The sequence below is a fragment of the Centroberyx gerrardi genome, chromosome 10, assembly GCF_048128805.1.
Source record: "Centroberyx gerrardi isolate f3 chromosome 10, fCenGer3.hap1.cur.20231027, whole genome shotgun sequence".
In the NCBI taxonomy this organism is placed as follows: Eukaryota; Metazoa; Chordata; class Actinopteri; order Beryciformes; family Berycidae; genus Centroberyx; species Centroberyx gerrardi.
Window position 1 is genome coordinate 3,023,206 of NC_136006.1, and position 23,681 is coordinate 3,046,886.

At 42.7% G+C, this 23,681-nt stretch overlaps 1 protein-coding gene across 1 annotated transcript in view; it reads left to right on the forward strand.

Moving 5' to 3' along the window:
* The first annotated feature begins 670 nt into the window (after window positions 1-670).
* Window positions 671-23,681, forward strand: part of htr2aa (5-hydroxytryptamine (serotonin) receptor 2A, genome duplicate a) — a 70,730-nt gene continuing 47,719 nt past the window's right edge. The window contains exon 1 of the mRNA XM_078286010.1: window positions 671-1,145. Within this exon, the coding sequence (XP_078142136.1) occupies window positions 671-1,145 (475 nt within the window). The remainder of the gene's footprint in view (window positions 1,146-23,681) is intronic.

Below are 23,681 nucleotides of genomic sequence, written 5' to 3' on the forward strand. Positions count from 1 at the left end.
TGGACCTAATATTTTTAACATGAGTCTGCGACTGAGACAAGCCTAGACTTCAAGGAAGGGAAATCTACAACAGTTTCCTTCTTTGCCCTTGCTTCAAATGGATTCTATAATCAGAAGATGAGAAGATAAAAGACTGGAGGACCGTAGAGAAGACATGTGAGTGAAAGTCAACACTGGGTTTGGAATATTTAGAGCGCAGCCCGGCTCAAAGACTGTTTTTTTCCTGCATTGTGTGGTGGGCTGCATAACATTGTCAACCTCTGCTTTTAAGCTTTTTAATTTGATCCACTCAGCATCGTCCTTGGAGACTGAGCAGCTGCTCTTTTTGTTGAGCTGAATTCAGCAGTCTGCTATTTTTGTTTCTTTTGTGGAGAAGATTATCATCTGTTGATCCTTTGGGAGACAATTTGAGGCACTGAGCGCTTATATGGAGACAATAAGTTAATGACAATGAGAGGACATATCGCTTTACGATTCAACCATGTTTCATCGGTCGGGTAATAAAGGTTATAGTTATTTTATTTACCAGGGATTTGAATATGGAGAGCGAGTAAATTATGACAAGACATTCCACTTTCTGACTTTACTCTGACCCATTTTCCAGGCAGCAGTCCTGAGGTGTTTTTGTGTCTGTAAAGACTGAGCGTGACGGTGTTACAGAACTGACGCCATGAGCCTGCGTGGCGGGAACGTTTCGGAGTTGATCTCCACCGCGGTCAGAGCCGTCACCGCCGCCTGGCCGCCCCGGGGATACCCCGACGACGCCGCGCTCCGAAACGGGGCCCACAACGTCACGAACCTGGGGTGCAGCGGGAACGACGCGCTCCGTAACGGCGTCGACGCGCAGCTGGGGAACTGGTCCTACAATAGTGTCGGAGGAGGTTACGGCGAGGAGGAGGTGAAATTCTTCGGGCCTCCGTGTCCTTCGGGGCCCAAAGCGGCGGCGGTGGAGAAGAACTGGGCGGCGCTGCTGATCCTAGTCGTCATCGCCGTCACGGTGATGGGCAACATCCTGGTGATTTTGGCCGTCTCCCTGGAGAAGAAGCTCCAGAATGCCACAAACTACTTTTTGATGTCGCTGGCAGTCGCCGACATGCTCCTTGGCATCCTGGTCATGCCGGTTTCCATGGTGACCATCCTCTACGGTAAGCATTCAGTGAGAGTGATATTGGGTTTCATTAAGTTGACATTTGGTATATTGGTGCTTCAAAAAGCCAAAAGCCACACAGTTTGTTACCAAGGAGATGAATTCCAACATGTAACCCTATTATTTGGCAAAATATAGAGAGAAATAATGCTTTGCTTTCCTGTTGTTAAATTTGCACACATCAACCAAACGATTCCTCTGGGTGGAGCAATGCTGCAGCAGTAGTGTGCTGTGGCATGAAGCGCATGCAGTAAAAAGTGTCACTTGTGTGTCGGTTACTAACTTTCTCATCCATCAGCCAAAGTGGCTGGTCGATCAAGACATGTACTTTAAGTAAATTGACCATTATGAGTACCGATCTAAGCTTTACTCAATTGACACTCATTCAGTATTCAGAATTGGCCTGTTAACAATTACAAGTGCATCAATTGCGTTTCTTTATACTATAGATTCTGTCGTTGCGCCTCTAACTGCTGTCATTATTGCACCGGTCATTTTGCTTTTCACAATACAAAAAAACAAGAAAAATGAGACTGTTCCCCTGCCAAAGTGTCTGGTCTAACAACTGCAAAGTCACGAGCCACAGCCACGATGTAGCAACATTTGTAGCTCGTGGTGTTAGTTTCCCACCCTGGTTTCATCTATTCCTGCCGGTGTGAAAGTTTGTCTCCAGGCGTGGGCAGAGTGAAGTCTCAGCTCCAGATCCAGACTTACTTCAGTACAGAGCAGATAACAGAGCTGGAGACACGCAGCAGATACAGTTCACATACAGCACACCGCTCTCTCCTGGTGGAGCAGGTGATCCATCCGACTGTCTGACCTCCATTTCTCTGTTTATCTGTCTCTCCCTCTTTCGCTCCTCACACACACACAAACTCATAACCTTTCTCTCTCACACACACACACATGCACCTTCCATTGTCCTTCATTGTTGCCCATTACCAGTTCATCCTTGCTCTTTTGCCTCTTCGTTGTTCCCTCTGCACCTCTGTAAATGTCACAAGCCATTGCTCTCATAAGGAGCTTTAAGCCCTAAGTAGCGAATTCATTTGCATGAGAACGAGCGTGGTAAATTAGTCAGAAGGAAGAGCGCAGCCAAAAGAACGACCTCCAATGCTTATTAGTTGCCTCCCCCCCGTCTTTAATGAGAAGACAAAAGAACTCATTAGCAACACCAACGCCAAACATAAACTGCACACACACACACTCTAATTATTTTCCCATGTTGCTACATCGCCACGGCGTTTTGGATTCATTTACTCACTAAGACAGCAAACACTGCATCATGTCAGGGTGGGAGGGCAGAAAAATAATATCACAGCGGCTGGGGGAGGTGATTTCTTATTGATGAGGTTATTAATGAGGTCATAAATGAGATAGGTGAGGTGATAGGTGAAGTTATTAATGAGGTATTAAATGAGATTGTAGATGAGGTTATAGATTAGGTTATTAATGAGATATTAAATGAGATTGTAGATGAGGTCATAGATTATGTTATTAATGAGATTGTAGGTGAAGTCATAAATTAGATTATAGATGAGGTCGTAGATGAGGTCGTAGGTGAGGTGATAGATGAGGTATAAATAAGATTATAGGTGAGGTCATAGATGAGGTTATTAATGAGGTAAAAAAATTTGATTATGTGATGTCATAGATGAGGTTATTAATGAGTTCATAAATGAGATTATAGGTGAGGTCATAGAAGAGGTTATTAATGAGGTATTAAATGAGATTATAGGTGAGGTCATAGATGAGGTATAAATGAGATTATAGATGAGTTTATATAAATGAGGTCATAGATCAGATTATAGATCAAGTAATGGATGGCATTATGAATGAGGCCATCGATGAGGTTATACATGAGCCTATTAATGAGGTCATAGATGTGATTACAAATTATCTTATTAATGAGGTCATAGATTAGATTGTAAATAAGGCAGTAGATGGGGTCATAGATGAGGTCATACTTGAGGTATTAAGGTTAAAGATGAGGTCATTGATGAGGTTATAGATGTAACGAATGAGGTTTCAACCCCAAGAAAGACATTATGAAAACAGTTTAATCCCAAAGAGCTCAGTGGCAGTGAGGAGCCACAGTAAGGTTTAGTGTTTCTTGTCATTTTCGATGACAGGACACCTTGTTGTGTTTAACCCTCAGCATGTGTTTAGCACTCACCCGACTGGTAGGAGTTAAAAGTATTAAAACGTTCAGCAAAAGAGAGCTGCGCTTCAACCGGGTTTTCCACGGTTGCGTAGAAACAACAGGAGGCGAGAGCAGCGCTCGCTACAAACATCTGTTTAGCGCTACAACACAAAAGCAGAGCTGTCTGCTGGTGGACACGGAGGCTAAGTGTCGTGCCAGTTGGACAACAATGTGGTTTCGGTCTGCCAGCGGCGGCTCTGGCTGTTCAGAGTATCATGAAAGGAAATGGCATGGAGCCCTTTGAAAAATTTAATTACCTGTAACCCCATCGCCTTTAAGTAAATGCCAGGAAGGCTCTGTTTGACAGAGTGCCCGAGCAAATTCTGCTGTTTAATTGTGTTTGCTATTTGTTGTGTACGTATGGAAAGGTAAATATTGATTGATATGCAGGTTATCGGGTTACAATCTGTCTACTATAGCGAGTCGTCACAATGTAATGAGCGCTGTCTGGTCTCTTTTATGTTTTTAAGACCAAGAACCGCACTAGGTGACAAGGTGGCCTGGTGGGATTTCTGTCCTGTGACAGAAAGGTCACGGGTTCGATCCCCCAGCAGCCATGTGTTCTTCAGCCAGACACTGAGCTCAACTCACTCACTCATCACCAGTCACTCTGGATAACAGCTTTGGCTAAATGCCCACATTGTAAATGCAGCAGAAATACAGAAATAAGACTTTGACTTTTTCAGTTGCCCTTGATCATTTTGAGATGCACACACTTTAAACATGTTGGCTGTGGGAAGGCTTTCCCCTCTCTGTTTAGTTACCTGTGTCTTTTGTTAACACATTAAAGCCATCAAGTCATAAAGCATCTGAAGCATCACCAGTACTTAAAAAAATACTGTTTTTGAAAATTTTCCAAAATGCTATACATCCATTTTTAGAAAATAGAAATATGACCTTAGGTTCGTTAGTCAATATCTCTGAAATATAGAGGATCCGACCTTTAAAAGACTTCAGCGACCTACCATCCTCCAAAAAGGACCATAATTTGTAAATCCTTATGTAAGAGTGGGTGACACCTTTTTCAAGTAGTAGATATATCACTTTGAAATGAAACTTGTATATATTTTTTTATCACTGTTGAGTCTTTCAAGCCCCTTAAAGCCTTCTGAATCCCTGTCACTCAACCCAATAAGGAAGCATCGTCTTCTTTGCCAGTGTCTCTGATGCAAGAGGCCCGTCCAGCCTGTAAAATGAACATCAGCTACCAGCTTAATGCTGATAAATTTTGGCTTTGGCCGATATGTTTGTCTACTCCGGCCAGTTTGGCAGGAGGCCAACCATGATTTGCAGATCCAATTCTATTCTACAAATCTAGCTGGCTGGTAAAACATTGAAAGCGTCTGGGGAATTTGGGGATTTGCCAGACATTGTGGTCGGTGGACAAAAACCTGGCAGAGCGTCCCGCCCTGGGTGTCTCACACGTTGTGACACACGAGGCTGCAGCCAGTCTGCTGTGTGTTTCTGGTTTGTTTCTCCTCATCTCTGCCACACTTTTGTAATTCATTCCCTCGGCGTGAAGTGTCAAAATAAACCTGACAGACAGATATATACTCTGCTATCTCACCTTAAAAAATCCTCCTGACGCTCCTCCTTTCGTTCCTTTGCAAAGCTTGAGCAACTTAGGGTTTCACTTGCCAAGATTTGCTCCCGTGATATTTGGAGATGTACAGTTGAGGAGTTTTGTTTCATAATCCACCATCTGAAAAAAAAAGAGAGACAGGCTCTGCGACAAAATGATTGAAAGGCCTTGGTTGGTTCACTTTTACAGACTGGTTCCTGCATATTTTGGAGATATTGAATGATGAACTTCAGGCAATGATTTGTTTCCCAGGTGGATATATTAAAACTTTTAATTTGCAGGTTACAGCACAGCTCAGTTTGTTAGCACAGTTTGTTAGATTGTGGCCCAGATCAGCATATGAGAGATTTAGAAATACAGATTCATAAACTGACTGTGGCAGATTGGAGTTTTAGTTCGACAAACATTTCTCAGAGGCAGAATTAATCTCACTGGTTGAGCGCAAGCTAGCTAACTTGAATTGCAAAAAGGAGGCCAGCAGCTAGCTAACTAGCTAACCTAGATAGCTACAGGCTAGTATGGCTAGTTTAAACTTGAAGGCCAGCTAGCTAACTAGCTAACCTAGATAACTTAGTATGGATAGATTGTATTTTTTCAGAGCGCTAGGCTTCATAATATTAGCTTACCTCTTGTCTTTTTCACTGGGCTTCAGTCTAACGTTACTTTAGAAAAACTGTTTGAGTTAAACCTCAGTGGGCGGAGCCAAAGAACAACAATCAGATTATTTCTGCTGCGAGAAATGTTTGTATAATATTTGTATAAATCCAATCTGCCGGTTGTTGAGAGATAATTTGGGATGTAATGTAGGGAAATACAAACATCTCAAGCAGTTTAAGTGACTTGTACAGAAGTATCACCATTAAAACGGTTTGAGACCGCTTGATGTGCACTCACAAACCTTTCCATACACTTCAACAACCTCCCAAGTGGAGGCATTCCTTGCCAGGCATTAGCACAAATGAAACTCTCCTTGGGTTTTTTTATTTATTTTTTTTCCACTCAGGACAGAGCCTTATGTAATTCAGCTGCTTGGTAATCAATGCTTCTCACGGTAAAGCCTCTCTCAGCCGAGTCCTTTGGTCACTAGAGGCAACAGTGGAACAGAGGCTCTCTGGGAACCCGGTTCAGCCTCGCTCGCTGGCGGCGTGCCGGCTCCCCGGCTCCCTGTTTGCCAGCTCTGATCTCTGTTCCTGCCTCAGCCCCACCTCTGCTCTGCCGAGCCACAGAAACGACTTAATGTCTCCATTGATTTTTCAGGATTTTTTCTTCTATCACTCTCACCTCATTTTCTCTCTCTCTTGCTCCCTCTCTGGGTTTTCATGTCAGGACTCAACCGGTCGATGTCTCGCCTCTCTATTACTTTGAAGACTTTGCCCTTTCCATCGCTACCCCTCGTTCACCCCTGCCTTCCTTTTCCCCCCATCCCCTTGTTAGCTTTCCTCCTTCCTCAGAGGGTTGTATGACAGAAGAAAAACAAAGGCTTGTATTATTTTTCTGGTTCGGTCCTGGTTAACTTGGCTGAGCAGCGCTGCAGCATGAGGTTTATTTAAAAGTTAGTGTTTCCTCTCTGGATTCCTCTGTGTTTTACTCCCAAATCCACATCTCCTCAATTTTAGGCAGTTCGCTTTACGCCCACATAATCCCACACTTAGATAAAGCTGAAAGTTGTGTTTCTGCACTGCACATCCTACAGATCACCTGTCAATCAAACAGTGTGGGCGGAGCTTGGATTTTCTGTTGATGCGGTTTGAGTTTCTCTCTTCTCTGTCTGTTCAGCCATGGTGGCTATCACTGCTCATGCTCACTACCCAGTTCTTCTTCTTAAAACAAGCAGCTGATAATGATAATTCTGGTGTTATTTCATGTAAGAGGGAGTCTGTCTGTGGGAACCATCAGCATTAAGGGGTGTAGCTTCTGTTTTCCCTCCTACATGTGTGACTGGACCAAGTCAACTTTGGTCAAGTCCCAAGTCAGTCTCAAGTCTTGAGGCACAAGTCTCAAGTCAAGTCCCAAGTCTAAATGTAGATTAGCAAGTCAAGTCCAAGTCATTAATGTCAAGTCTCAAGTCTAAATGTAGAACAGCAAGTCAAGTCAGAACAGATCAAGAGTCCAGTATCAATTTAATATCTTAAAGAAAACTAAATATCTAGGACTTTTCAATGCAATATGGTTTTAATAGGATAAAAACTTGGTAAGAGCATCATGAGTTTGATTTCTATAATCAGTTTCAACTTCAATAAATTCAATCATTCCATACAAATTCAGATAACAGAATTTAAATTCAGTCGTCCGCTGGAACAAATCTCATCACTTTCAATCTAAGTCATTTACACAAACACAAGATCTCAAGTCAAGACTTTAGAAACCTTTTCAAGTCATCAAAGTACAAGTCAGAGTCAAGTCCCAAGTCACCAGAACCCAAGTCAAGTCGAGTCTCAAGTCTTCTCTTCATGCATCAAGTGAAGTCTCAAGCAGTTAAAACTGTGACTCGAGTCCAAGTCATGTGGCTCGAATCCCCAGCTCTGCGTATGTAATGTAATCTGTTTGATATGTTCATTGTTTCAACCTTCAGAAAAGTGAACTCTGAGTGAGCAAACGGCCTTGTTCATCAAGAAATAGATAAAACAGAAAAGAAGTCATTACTCCTGCGCTGTCATGGCTGTCACTTTGCCAGATAATGCAGCATGACCGACACCGCACCCCCAGAATAACAGCTGGGCCCGCAACTTTTTCTGGCATCCGTAAATGCACGAGCGCCCCGGGCAAACAAATGATTCCTTCTGATATTTCAGCTTGCATACACACAAATGATAAAAAACTGAACAGAGAGAAGACAAATGTTAGATGAAGAATTCCCAAGGTGCTCGTAAAAAATGTGTCACCCCAAAACAAAAACAAAAAAACAAGACGACAGAAAGCGAGACAGGTGAATTCGGCAACTGCAGCCAAATGACATCAAAAAAACAAAACGATGGAGGCACAAAAGGTTAACTGGAGAAAACACAGCTGAGGAAAGTACGGCTTAAATCCTTTTGGTGGCCATTTTGTTTCCAGATAAGGACTTCTGACGGCCGCTGGACACGGCTTAGGCTTTTGGACTTTAATAATTTGAGCTAGCAGTTTACCCTGAAAAGTAGGGCGGGCATGACAAGTCTTACACAACAGTCGAAAAACTCCTCAGACGCTCGCTTCCCGGCCGCCTTGATGAGGCAACTGACCGCCCGGAGCAAAAAATAACCTCTAATTCCTCTGTTGATAGAAGAAGGGATGAGAGAGAGAGAGAGAGAGAGAGTGAATGAAAGAGGGCTAAGATAGAGAATCCCGAGCGGCAGAGCTGTTCCACCCTTTTGAAAAATAGTCTCGTTTTGTGCTCAACTGCATGAGGTAGAGAGGATTTTATTTTTTGTCTCTCTGAGCTGAGAGCAGAGCAACAAAAGACAGACTGAACAAAAACAGAGCCGCAGCAGCAGGCGTCCGAACGAACCGCCAGCCTTCCTCTCCTCCTCCTCCTCTTCCTCCTCCTCCTCCTCCTCCTCTCGCATGACCAGCCGGAGCAAAATGAAACAGATGCAAACAAAGGGCAGGTCTATTATCAGGCTGCGCTGGCCAGATGTGAGATAGCAGGGCAAAAGGTCACGTGACAGAGAGGGAAACGCAGAGAGACAAGAGGGGGATGAACAGGCAGATTAGGAGATGAATACCGCTCTCCAGAGAGGGAGAGGCGCACATGAGGCGATGCGGGCTGCTCTACCGAAATCTTGTGAAATGAGCATGATTTTTATATTTTATATTCATATTTTATAGTACTACACTGCTAGTTAAATTCCTCGTATGTGCATACTGTAATCTGAATGTGAATCTGAATGTCTTCAAATGGAAATATGAGATGAAATACGTTTCGCCCCAACCTGATCTCACACAAATACGTGAAATGAAAACACGACTTGTTAACACCAGATTACGTGTTGGTGGAACATGTCGTGTTAAAGCTCTGTTTTCCCAACACAAAGCGGTTCCCTGAAGGAGACACGACTGTAGACAGGCAACAGAGTCACAGTGCAGCAGCTCAGGGGACAGTCAGGGTGTTGTGGACCGGAGTTTCAATTTTTACCAACAATTTTTTCTTTTTTAACCATGACCAAAAGCCTTTCCCAAACCCTAACCAAGTTGTTTAACTCACCTAAACCTAACCATTAGTCAACCTTTAGCTGAAAATGTCGTGTCCAATTCGTGTTTTTGTCACAGATTCCAATTTGTTGTGGAGGAACGTATTTTTCACATAATTCATGTCCACAGTACGTAAATCTGAGTCTCAGAGTTCATGCTCATTTCACGACTTTTTATGAGATCATGTTGGTTTCCCCCAGCAGGAAAAGATCAGCTGGAGGAGACAGGACTGGAAACAAGAGGTAGTTTGACGGTGGACAGTAAGGCGTTAGCTAACCTTTACAAACAGGTAAAAATGTCCAGTCCAGTACCTGCTGTTGGACCAGAATCCTTTACTGGAACCTGATCTGAAGTATACAGTATTCATGTCCACAACACGTAAACTGTTTCAGAGTTTCACGAAATATTTTGAGTTGTGTTGGGTGATGAAAGAAAATTCAACCAAAAGCAGCAATCAAGAATGAATGATTGAAGGAAGGAAGGAAGGAAGGAAGGAAGGAAGGACAGAAGGAAGGAAGGAAGGAAGGTAGGTAGGACAGAAGGAAGGAAGGAATGCACAAATAAGATGACCTAGGCGCTGTGGTTCCTCAGCAGGAAAAGTTGTGTGCCATGTACTTGTAAAGTCGTGGGTCTGAATCCCTGTGTGGCATATCATTCTCTCTCTCTCTCTCTCTCTCTCTCTCTCTCTCTCTCTCTCTCTCTCTCTCTCTCTCTCTCCCTCTCTCTCTCTCTCCCTCTCTCTCCCATGAGCAACAAACTATGAGCAAATAAACTAAACCTGAAGCTAAAAAATCAGAAGGAATTTGCCTTTTATGGAGCCAGAAGCGTTTTGGGCCTGGCTGGTATTTTAGGAGAACTTAGTGAGCATTAAGGAAACGTCTGTCACAAAATACAACTAAAATATGAAGTTATGGTTCCTGTGAAACTCATAAAACTCGTTAAAATGCCTTAAAATGATCATTACGTACGAGTTAAACCATTCAGATACAGTAAGGTAGATTGAGTAGGAAATCATAAACTCTTCTCTCATTCCAGGCTGTCAGTTGTGAATCTTTGCTAATAACTGCCGATCTACTCAGGTGTAAGAAAAGCATATAATTAATGTTGAATAATTACTGCTGACTTATCCAGTTCAAACAAGGCTTATGACAAACTAGTGAGCCATGCTGTACGTCGGATCGGACACTTCAGGTTCGTTCTCAGAGGAGGAAACTATAGGATAGAAATAGATAGAAAAGTTTCTATCCAACGTCCACAGAAGGCATCTCAAACCTCACCGGACACTTTCACTATTCTACCGGCCAGCTGGATGATATTTAGTAGAATAGGACCTCAAAATGTTGGTTGTTTACCTGCAGAGTAACTAAACCTACCAGCCACAGATAAAGTTCACCAGCGTTTGCCTGGTGGATGGTGGAAATCTGCCACCATGTCCCAAAAAAAAAATGTAAAAAACTAAATCCACTGGACTCAAAATGAAGAGTTGAAGAGGTTTCACCGCTCATCGGACAGGTTTCATCAGTTCTACTTAGTCATTTTAAGTGCGGTGGATTTTGGTTTTCCCACAGTGCCCCGAGGGCATCGAGAGGGAAATTCAGGTCAGTCAGTCAGTCAGTCAGGTAACGCTTGAGATGGCCTCTAGAGGGCGTCTCTGACTAACAGATGGCCTCTCTCCTATGGGCTAAACGCCACATTCAGTCCCACACTGTAACGCCATATTGGATCTCACACAGAGCCGCACTCTTCGCCGTCAATTTACAGACATCCACATCTTCTTCTGTCCTGCAAACCTTACCGGTCGGTCAGGTTGTTCCCTGTGGTCTGTGGCGCTGGTGGAACAGGTCATCTAACCGAGCCCCGCTCTCTACTGTTAATTTACATACATCCCCGTCTTCTGCTGCCCTATAAACTTTAACATTAGGTGGTGTCTAAGTGACGTTTGTGGAATTATTTAACCGATAAATGTGTCGTAATTAATTGAACACGCGCGCCGTGGGTCTGTACGGGATCTGTGCTTGCTAAAGTTCATATTCCACTGTTTGAATGTATTTCTGTGGATGTAGGTAGTGTGTGTGTGTGTGTGTGTGCAGGTTCAGTATGCAGACATTTAGAGTGAATTGGGTGTATTTATTAACCAAAGCTGGTGTTTATTGGCTCCTGTTCCTCCAGCCTGCAGGAGCCGGTGCAGCTCAGTGTTTATCGCACATTCTCCTTTTCCAATTTTGCATCACGGCTATTTGCATTTATTTGATTCCCTTTAATTCCCTTTTTAATTCCTTTGTTTTCCCATTCTCCTTTACTGCTGAGTTTTGATGTCATTCGTTTGGTTTCTGCTGCCCAGTTCACCTGCGTCTGTTTGTCATTTTGATTTCTCTTTAGAAGCGAAATGCTTTTGTAAGCCTCCTCCTGGGGTTTCTTTGTCTCACCAGCAGTTTATATTTATTTCTCTCTTTTTTCAGCCTTTATCATTCGTATGAGCAAATAAACCAAACCTGAAGCTACAAAATCAAAAGGAATGAATAGTTTGCTTTTGGCACTCACGCAGTTCTGGATGCCAGAAAAGTTTTGGGCCCGGCTGGTATTTTAAGAAAACTTACTCTGATGTTACGATTCCCATGATGCTTCTCTCCTCATCTCTTTTCTTCTTCTTCTCCACCATACGTGATCATTCAAGGGTCCCAACTATATTTTGATCCATCTATTGTCAGGGTGCTGTGACCTCTGACCCTTGACCTCCTTACTGCTGGCTGCTTATAATCAGTGTTGGGTGATAATGTGATTACTTCATTCAGTAACAGTAGTGTAAGGGATTACGATTTCAAATTCAGTATTTACATTACAGTTACTAATCCCAGAAACGCTCCAAACCACTTCATCCTTTTCTTTTCTCTCCTTTGAATTCTTTTTTTCCTCATCTGTATCTTAAGGACTTGCAGCAGGTTGATGTCGGCTGTTAGCTAAAAAAAAAGCAAAACAAAAGATGGAGGCTGAGGGAGAGACGCAGACTTTCAGCAGCTGGACGTTTTCCCATTAGTTTGAATCGATCTCAGTCGAGGATGCAAAGATCATTCTGGTCGGCTGTAAAGTTTGTGTGGCAGCAAAAACTCTTTCCACATCAAAAAACACAACATTCAGTTTATCAAAGCATCTGATACACAACACAGCGATGAGAAACTCGGGGATAAACAAGAAGCCGCTACCGCCAATGAGTGGAACTAATTATTACTGCTCCTGTTGAGGAATTAGTAAAGTAATGCGATTATTTTTTTAAATGAATACTAAGTAAAAGAGTAAATGATTACATTTTCAGAGTATTTTTGCCCAACACTGATGTTGGTGATCTAGGACTTTAGGCCATCTCTCGCGGTCTCTGCAAATCGCTCTGGATAAGAGAGTCAGTGAAACGACTAAAATACAAATGTAAAGATGTAACTGGGATCTTGGACAGTTCAGCCTGTAGTTTTGTACTTAAATAAATCCCCGTTCATCAGAGACAAACCCTGAATCTGTCCCACTGACAGGATGGAAGGCTAATTAGTGTCAGTACTGAGGAGGACTGTATGAATACATGAGTATATTTCAGGCTCATGATTGGCACTACAATGGAAACGAGGCTTTTTTTCCCCTCCTTGATATATCTCGGTAAAGTTGGAGCCTGTTTTCTCTTTTCAGCTCCGTCCTGCTTCACATTCAGCAGCAGGACTACAGGCTGATTTATACTCTGGCGTCAAAGTGTCGCCGTAGCTTCGCCGGAGGTCTTTGTGATGCCGCCGTGGCTTAGTGCACCTCTCCAAAAATATAACTGTGCGTAGGGCGATCGCAAGAACTGTGATCGGCCCGCTTCGTATTTCCTCCTGCAGGTTGATGTCGCCGATAGTGAAGACAACATGGAGGAGATGAAGAGAGACGAGCTGAGGAGGTTCAGATATGTTCATCTGGACGACAGATCATCTCCCAGTTATAAAGACACTAGATGATCTGAAATATCTACAACATGAGTTTCAGAGAATGTAAACACTACTTCTTCTGTTGTTATAGGGAGCCAGATTTTATGTCATTTCCGTCAACCCTCTGGTTGCCCCTCTGTCAGTGTATGGAGTAGGGTGACCACATTTTCAAACCCCCAAACCGGGACCCTTAAGTGTCCCGCACGTTCATGCACGCGCACATGTATGCGCTTATGCACGCACCATAGACGTTTTCATCAGGATGGGGGACAATTATTTCAGCGCTTAGCACACCTAGTGACTGCACCTTTCAACACCATGGACAGCGCCTCAGCAAACGAAAAATGATGTTTTGTCTCCAAAAATCCACCAAAACATTCAGATGCGTGGTGCATTGTTTCTGTTTTTTGATTGGGTTAGGTAATAATGAGCGGGACAGAACATGATAAACGTCTATGTAAGCGCTGAAAACAAGTATAATACTTTTATTTTTATTTTAATTGTGGTGAAAACCGGGACAATTTGGTAGTGAATGTTGAAAACCGGGACGTTTTAGTGTTTTACAGATATTTGTCGGGACTCGGGACACCCATCTTGAAACCGGGACAATCCTGGACAAACCGGGACGTCTGGTCACCGTAGTATGGAGGTTACTTCATATCAGCAATCTAAAAAGCATATGGCTTTGATTTTGAAATATGTTGTAGGCGTCAACACACCTTGCTTGGCCTAATTTCACAAAAATCCATTCAATATTATTTACATGAATGACAAAATTAGTTACCGAACTACATTACCCAGCAGGCTTTTAGCTAGCTGGAATGTTCCATCTACCTGCAAAGGGAACAAGCTCCAGTAGCTAGCTAGCTAGCTGCAGCTTCACAGCTCCAGTGAAAAAATGTCCTCAGTTCCTCATGAGGCTGAAGTCAGACTGTAGTGAAGTCCAAACTGCATCTGAACAGGTGAAAACCTGCTGAGACAGTCTGCTGCTGCTGGAAGATCAGCTGCTTCAACACCTGCTTCATTCTGTTGTAGTTCTCCATCGCTACAAAGTCTTTTCTTAAAGTTTCTACACCCAAAAATAACGTGCAAATTGTCTAAAAGTTTATGCTGCGTAGTCAGACAGAGGTGAATCTCAACTCCATTCATTGCTTTGTTTCAGAAGACAGACTTTGCGCTCAGTGGAAAATCACGTTATCCACTTAGCTGCTAGTCGACCACAGGAAGTCTTCTGCTTCAGCTCCCTATTACCTCTGTGTTAAAGCACAGAATCACCACCGCGGCAGACACCTGCGACGCAGCGACGCCAACGCTACGACGCAGAAGTATAACTTGGCCTTAAGTGCCTCGCTCAGGGGAACGTCAGCAGGCAACACCGAGAGATCAACGGCCAGCTCCTGCTCCTTTTGTGGATGTAGAAGAAAAAGCAGACCTTTGAGTCCACAAATACTGTTGATGTGTCCTTGACACTTAAAGGGACAATAATTCAGGTTTTTCTTCCCCACAGCACAAGATGGCCGTAATGTATCTGTGTGGGTTGATAAGGTTCTTGATCAATAGAAATGACTCAATGATTACTTGGCCAACTGCTGAGATTTCTTGCTGAGATAACTGGAATCCATCCATCAGGCCAGTTTGCAGCACTTGAACTGGAAAGCCTCCGCTCATTTGAATTAGAGGAGCTGCTGCTGTCGGCCAATCAGAGTCCAGTATTGTGACGACTTGGGGGGATGGACACACTGATCCACAAGAGAACAGACAATCTTTGACAGATGGATTCCTGTCAGTTGGGTTGTTTTGGGACGTAAGAAGAAAACATGGATGCCAAGACGGCTTCGCTCCTAGCTGTGATATTTCAAAGAAAACAGAAGAAACAGACTCGTTCTGTGAGTTCATGGCATTAACTTGCTGAGACCCGAACTGGCAACACTTCAATCATCCCAACGTTATGCCAGGCTTTCTCTGTTTCATCTTCTTGTTTCTGTAATGCTTTGATGAGGAGTCGTACAACAACAGGATGGTGGCACTGCGTTAATTAGCGCCTCCACCAAGGTCTCGGTGTTCGCCGTCATTTCTCTCAAAACAAACCAAGAAACGCCTCCAGTTCTGTCCAGACAACAGACGCTTCTCATTGAAAATGAATTGAAAATTACATATACGAAAACTGAAACTTTAACCCCCAGTTGCTGAAGCCGACAGCACCAAAGATTTCTTCATGTTTGCAGATATCGGTTGTCGAGTGTCCAGTCAGTCGAATGACATCTGAGCGTTCATTCAGTAAAATTCAGTTTGAGGGTGAATTGTCCCTTTAGAGCAAGCTTCTTTTTTTCACCTTTGTGTACACATGTGTTCGCTCTGTGTATTACACTCTGATCTCACTCTGTATTCACTGCCAAACCTTTTCATGTGCAAAACAGATTCTCTCCCAGGCAATTAAACTTCTATTTAATTCTATTCTATTCTGTTCCCTACCTGCTCTAAAGCAAGGCCAATTAAGACTGCAGTGATGACATGAAGTTCCCAGCAGCTCCACACACACTCTCAACACACACTGCTACACCGCAAATCATGTTAATACAGGAGTACAGGTGCTGATATAAAGAACGATTTTCCTTTTTCAGCTTGTTTCAATTATCAGAGACTGAGAGGCTGCAAACTATTCAGTATTTCACAAGCAAAAAGAAAGATTTTTTTTTCCATCTCACTCCAAAATTATCTCAGGACCCCCTGGGTGGTCCCGACCCCCAGGTTGAGAACCATTGCATTAAAAGCATGTGTTATCAAACTGATGTAATTTATAAGGGTAGGGTCTACGGAAGCCCATGAGGACATGTATTCATGCATTTTATTTAGGCTGTTTTCCTGTGATAACAAGTTAACTTTCTTTGTTTTCTCCAGATAAAGTTATTTATGTCATTATCTCGAGATAATATGAGTTTGTTTTCCAAGATAACGACGTCATTTTCTCATTATTTTGAGATACAAAGTAATGGACATAGAGTAATTATCTCCTTATTTCGAGGAAACAAAACTTATTTAATTTATAGATTTCCAACTTGACATGACAACATGCTGACTGACTGAAGATGCCCTGAACTTCAACATTTGGGTTTTGAATAATATGCTTTCCTTTAGGATGTTAGTTCCAAGCAGAAAATGATCTCATTATCTCGAGACAACAATTTTTCTTATTCCGAGATAATGAGAAAATTAGCTCTTTATAATCTGAGATCTTGGGAAAACAAAATATTATCTCAAGATAATGACATAAATAACTTGATATCTCGAGAAAACAGAAAGTTAACTTGTTATCACTGGAAAACAGTGTAAATAAAACGTATGAATTTATGTCCTCAATGGGCTTCCGTAGGTAAGGCGAAAGAAAGCATAAAGTAATGTATTTTTTGTTTTGTTTTTTTAACACAGGTAATAGTTTACCCTCCTTTTTACTTACCATCTCATCACTGCATACGATTGCACACAGAAACACGCACACACACACACACACACACACACACACACACACACACACACACTGGAGAACACATTAAACACATCCTGTACTCATTATAATTGCATGTGAATCGATTTCCTCGGGAAGCGGAGTGTATAAGTCATGCGATGATTACGGCCTTGTGACTCATGGACTAACGTATGGCACTGACTGGACCGCCCGGTTTCCACGGAGACGAGGGTCGTGACAGCGCGTCAGGAGTGAGCGCTGTTACCATGGGCGATGGAGAAGCCCAGCGTGTACCTGGCTGGAAATCCATTTTCAATTGAAGGATAAGAGAGAGAGAGAGAGAGAGAAAGAGAGAGAGAGAGAGAGAGAGAGAGAAGAGGAAAAAAGGGATGGAGAGTTTTTACATTTACCTGCAGCCATCAAAAACATTTCTCATCCTCCATCTCTTCAGCATCAGCCGCTGCAGCCCTGTCTGTCTCAAAGATAGTAGATTGGGGGTTATATTGATCTATCAGACCGATATCTGCCTTTTATTAAATATCAGGTATCGGCAAGGCTGGAAGTAACTAATTACATTTACTCTAGTTGAACTCTGTCCTCTCTCCTTTTAGAATCACATGGAAACGATCACAGCTAACAACTTTCTCTTTTCTAAAGAGGAACTCAGGAACTTTTACTCTGAGGACATTTTAAATCAGACACTTTTTACTTAGATTTTTAGTAGTAGTCGATTTTTACACCAGTACTTTTAATTCTACTTCAGTAAAATATCAACTAACAGTACTTAAGTATCACCACTAACCTGAGGGGTCCAAGGATAATTAGCATAAAAACAAGGTTGAGTTAAAAATGAACTATAGCTTGAAACAAATGCTTAGAAACAAATTATTAAAGGTCCCATATCATGTAAAGCAGGACTCCCCTTGCCTCTGTGATGATAAAGGAGTTGGATGGTCTATCTAAACATGGTGAAAGTATCAAAACTAAATCCACACAATCCATATTAGAAAAGCGAGCCTCTAAACGAGCCGTTTGGACTTCCGTAACTTTGTGGCGTCACAAAGGTTCGCTCATTATCATTTCTGTAAGAAATAATAGACTAACAAAGTGTTTTTTTCAAAGCGGTCGAGCGGTCGTCATCGTTTATTACCGGAGAGTTTTCCCTACCTGTAGCCGCCGGGCCGCGGCGTCTCATGTTTCGCTCTCGAAACGGTTAGCCAATCGGAACAGAGGGTCGTTAATATTAATGAGCCTTAAAGACACGGCGACAGAAACGGCCTGTTCTTGGTAAGGCTCAGAGAGATGCTGGAAAATGAACGTGGAGAAATGGATTGAGAGTGTTTTTGGTTCATGACACCACACACACAGCTTTGAATGGAGCTCAAGACATAAAATAAAACACTGGACAGTGCAGAATATGGACCTTTAAATTGTTCAAACAGTTTCCTCTCACTGCCATTTGGAGCTGCACTGTAGTGCACTGATTCTCAACCTTTTTCATATCAAGGACCCCTAATTTAGTCCACATTAGAGCCCCATTTGATGAGATTTTGTCTCTCGGACCCAAATCTGAGAATATTTTTATTGCTAGATATGATTTTGTCCAGAATCCCATGACTCTCTGTATTGTAGGTAGAGAGATAACAGAGAAACTATGATCAAAACAGTCATTCTCCTACATTCTCTAATTGTGTTCACTTCTTGTAAATTAAATAATGGTGAAGTTTAACAATTCATCAATTTGCTGGGGACCCTCTGGAACCCCCTCAAGGACCCCTGGTGGTCCCCGGACCCCACGTTGAGAACCACTGCTGTAGTGTATACTATAAGATTCTTTGAAAGGAGTGGGAAGACTGTGCAAAGAAATCAGTTTTGCCATTATTCTGTAAGGCGCAGCATCGTCTCCAGCAGGTCAGGAAGCGAGGGAGAGGGTTTCCAGATGAGAACCTCACATCAGATCAGAGAACGCTGCGATCTGAACGAGGTTTTAGGGTGCGAGGGTGCCGACCTCAGCGGATCAGTCTTACAGCTGAAGCTACTCGCTCTTACACTTGGTGATGAAGGGGCTATTTGCTTGTGTACAGCTCCTTTCAAGGGCTTGTTTGCACCACAACGTGATTTGCTTAAATTTCTTAGTAAATAAGATGAAAAATCTGCACTCTTAGCTCGAGCAAATGAGCCACAAATAACGTGCAAATTGCCCTCCAAATGCAATCTGCGAGCTCCGTGTGCGTATGACACCGGTAAACACAGGATACAGATAAAGATGATTTTGTCTTTGATCTCAGGAGAACTAGCCGAGTGCAGAGCGGTAGTTTATTTAACCACAGCCACAGACTGGACAGAACATTATGTTGCTGGGAAATGACTAATAATTGGAGGAACAGAGGTGGGAAGGCTGTGTGAAGATCCTGTAACACTCTGCCTTCAGGGAGCCGACTTCTCTCTGCTCTCTGTCTCTTAGAAAGTTACATAACCACACTTCAGCTACATTCATACATTGTATTTACGTTGTTTTCCTGTGATACAGGACAATTTTCTTTGTTTTCTTGAGATATTTGTTATTATCTCGAGATAACAAAATGTGTTATCTCAAGATAATGACATAAATAACTCGATAATTAGAAAATGATCTTGGGATCTCGGGATAACAAAAAAAAAATTCCAGAGATAATGACATAATTTGCTTTTAAAATAATTTCAGGAAACATATGAAACAGCATTATGTCTTGCTATTACAGATAATATAGATCGAGAAAATGTTCTCATTATCTTGGGAAAACAATGTGTTCATTATCTGGAGATAATGACATAAATAACTTGAGAATAATCTCGAGAAAACAAAAAAAATGTAACTCGTTATTACGGGAAAGCAGTGTCAATAAAATGTATAAATATACAGTTTGTTCTCAATGGGCTTCCGTACTTCACACCGTTGTACAGCAACTTTTACACTTTAGGCAGCTGAAGCTCTTCTCCAGAACGGCTTACAATGAGAAAAAGCTTCAATTCCTCGATCACCAGCCTGCACGCAACCAATCGTAAAGCAGTCAAGGGTCAAAGCCACAGTGAGCAGGCTGATCTCAAAAGAAATAAGAGCTGAGACAGAGGTAGAAGGCCGAGTGTGGGAGGAAAGCTAATCACCGCAGCACAAGGCTCTTCAGTCCTGTTGTTAAAACCTCTCTGTTGTGGCTGAGCTGCAGCTTACAGCGGCCTGATTAGAGCCATCACAGCTGTCATCTGTGCAGTTATATTAACACTGTGGGAGTGGGCAGCGAGCTCCATCCTCTCAGGCAGTGGATTCACTTCACAGGCATGGGAGGAATTACGAGAAAAAAAAGAGACAAAATGAGGGAGAAGGTTCTGGATTCGATCCCATGCCAAGTATTACAGCCTTTATTTCCCCTTCTCTCCTGCAGGAGGACTTCCACAGTGGCTGCCGCTAATCCGGATTAGTATTGTATCCGGTGCCTGTCATTGTAGAAGTCCCCCTTTCATGCATTTAAGGGCTTTTTACACGGGACGCGACAGCCGCCTGGTCCTCATTCATTCTCAGTGCGAGGTGCGCGGGGAGAGGCGGAGGAGCGGGCGGACCGGGACGGAGGCTCGCTCTCGTTGAAAAGTCGCGTTCGTGTGAGTATCACGCACACGCCCGCCTGCCCACTCAGCCAGAGGTGAACTGTCTCCACCATGTCACCTGACTAGTGAAATGACAGTTTGCTCTGTTGTCACTGAGCTTGAAAAATGGAGGAAAAGTTCATTCTTGAGGTCTGTGATTTCCCCAAACTTTCTGACTGCTTTCTAAGCAGCTACTGCAGCATATTAATGCATAAAAGCTTTGATTTGATTGGCTATGAGTCATATTGTGAGCTTGGGTTCTGTCAGTTATGGTAAGGCCACTCCATAAATCGCAAACGTTTGATGATGGAGTATAAACTTTCCCAAATGGCCTCCACTTTCCCTCGGAGCTTTGGGATCCAGGGCTGCTGTTCTGTAGCTGACCTCTGACCTCTGACCTCTGACCTCCCTGTGGAAGGGGGGAAGAGAAAAGAGGATCTCCCTACAGGAATCAATAAAGTAAAATGCTTCTCCATAGGTTAAAGCCCGGGTTAAAACACTGAAATCAGATTATTCTGAAGTGAAGTCTTACTGGAACCTGCAGCCAGCTTTGGAGGCCGTGATGAACGGATTGGATTGGATTGGATAGTGGTTTGCAAACAGTAGTCAACACAACCAATACACAACATAAAGATGGATAAAAGACATAAATACATATAACATACAGTAGATGACATCATAATAAAGTTGCAATGAGATATAAAGCACTAAGAATCCATCAGTCCTTTGTTAAAGTGTGTGTGCAACAGCAGCTAGGCCTACAGCTTGTTTAAAAACCCAACAGCTGACGGAACAAATGATCTCAAATATCTGTTTGATTTGGCCCTCCTGGGGAAAGTGTACCTCCTCCCTGATGGCAGGAGTTGAAACTCTGCATGAAGATGAAGAGGGTGACGAGGGTCCACCAGAACGACCTTTGCCCTCTGAGTGGCTCTAACCTGATAAACATGGCCAAGATCATTCAAGTTAGTGCCAGTGGTCTTTTGGCAGACTTTAACAATCTTTCCCAGCCTATTTTTGTTAACGGAGCGGTGAAGATAACACATGTTGGTTTTCCCCTTTGTATTTTAGAGGATTTAATGAACTGCGGTTACTCAGCCAGTAATCAGCCCATTATGGCTGTTAGACCTCAGGAGCTCAGCCCGTCCGTCTCTCAGCCTCTCCGCTCGTCCGTCTGTTCTTCAGCAGTAACATTAGTCCTCAGTGTGTCTGTCTGCCTACCGGCTCTTTGTATTTCATGCACATTATAAAGCATTCATCAAGCATAATCAGAGGAGTAACCTTGTTTGCGCGGCACCTTTCTCGACACAGCTGTAAACTAAAAGAGGCAAAACAAACAGTCGGCGGTGATTAAAGGAGGATTTGCGCTGCTGGATCCATTAATGCCCTGCGGCTCGTTAAGGCCAGCTAAAGGCAAATTTAAGAAACCATGCTAGACTCCCAGCAAACAAATTAAAATTAAAATGTATCACCACAGGATGAAGAGAGCAAAAAACAACTTATTAGGTAAAATGCGAGTTTATTAAATTAGTTTTCAGTTGTGGTTTTAAAGAGGATACAGTTTGTCCTCAGGCTGCTGCACGTAGCTCCGCCTCCTCCTGTCTGTCATCTGCTGACTTTGGATCAGTCACAAGAACTTTATCTGTCTAAAGTTTGGACACACCTTTATTTCTTTATTTTTACTATTTTCCACATTTTAGAATAACAGTAAAGACATCAAAATTATGAAATAACACAAATGGAATTATGCAGCGACCAAAAAAAGTGTTAAACAAATCAAAACTATCTTATATTTTAGATTCTTTGCCTTGATGGAAAGGCAAAGGCTTTGGAAAGAAATTCATACATAGGATCAACTTCACTATTTATATTTGTCTAAGAAACTCATTTCAAGCATTTAAGCATAAAGCCTTTAGATCAAAATGGCTTTAAGAGAATGAAAAACACAGAACATTCAGTCAGGTGGGTCCAGACTAATGACTGGCAGTGAATAATATATACTGTAGTAAGACTGGGCTTCTGCATGTCTCTGTTGTTTATTGTTTGCAGATTGGAGTTTTAGTCACACAACCATTTCTCAGAGGCAGAAATAATCTGATTGGCTGAGTTAAACCTCAGGGGGCGGAGCCAAAGAACCAGATCTTACGTTAGATTGAAGCCCAGTGAAAAGCTAACGGCTAAGAGAGAAGGGAGCTAACACTGGTGACTTGATGGCGGTAGATGTAGAGACTTTTCAGAGATAATTTTGGGGGTTGTGAGATGATTTATGGGATAGGAAAAAAAACAAACATATTTCTACTATACAAATTTATTATCATGTATTATTTTATCATGTAAATTTTTCTGCAAATGAAACAAAGCTGAAAAGGGAAAATCATGCAGTCACTCTGCAGTATGCAGCGTGTGGCGGGCGCTCACCATTAGATATTGTTTCATTTCAAGGGGTCACAAGCCCAAAACTTTGATAACCACAACTCAGTACACACACACACACACACACACACACACACACACACACACACACACACACACACACACACACCCTGCCACAAATCCAGCTATAGGATCTATAGATCTGAGTCAGCGATCGTATTATCAAGCCACGTCTCTGTGATGCAAATCTGACCCGCCGCCTCACTCTCTCATCAGCATGTAACACCGATCCAGTTTGATTGTAACGATCTCACACTGGCAGGAAGAATCAAAGGAGCGTCTGACTTTCTTTCAGTTGTTCCTCTGTCTTCCTCTTTCCCTCCCTCCTTCGCTCAGTGTTCAGAAGTGTTTTTGTCTCTTTACTGAGACGGTAATAATAATAGTTTTAGTGCCAGGGCTTCAATTCAAGACACCCCAAGGTAAAGTCCCTGCATCTGATATCGTTTGTCATGATAACTTCCAAGTCCCACTAATACAGTATCAGCTAAACTTCTGAGTACAAGTAGAGCAGCATCGGTTCTGTTCAGTCCTGTATGATTTCCAAATAGATTTCTGGCTTTTTTTTTGCTTGATTTCAAGTCTCTCTTATGCTAAAAGTTAGAAATTCACATGTGGACAGATTCCTTCCTTTCCTTAAGTTACGTGGCACAGAGGGAGGGTGAGGTGCAACACATCCGAGGTTTAATACTTAATCATATGAAAACATTATGCTTCAGTCCAAATGGAGAGTGTTGCACCTCGTCCTCCATCTAGGATTTAGTCCAAGGCCTCTGATGAGTCACATGAAAGCTTGGCAGGCTTTAGGTTCAGTTTCAGGTTTATATTATTTGCATGTATCGATGATAAAAACTGGAAAAATAGAGAGCGAAGAAATACAAGCCGGGCTGGTGAGACAAAGAAACCCTGGCAGCTTTTAAAGTCTCACAGCAAGAAGAAAACAGAGAGAACGGTCCGGCTGACAGGCAGAGACGCCGGTCAGATGACATCACAGCGGTGAGAAACGTACGAATGTAAGAATGACAAAAGCTTGACAGGATGTGAGTCATCAGCTCATCTGACGTACTGAGGACGGATGTTGTGACAGTTTGTCGGTCGGCCCAGGCTTTATCTGTCAGACTCCA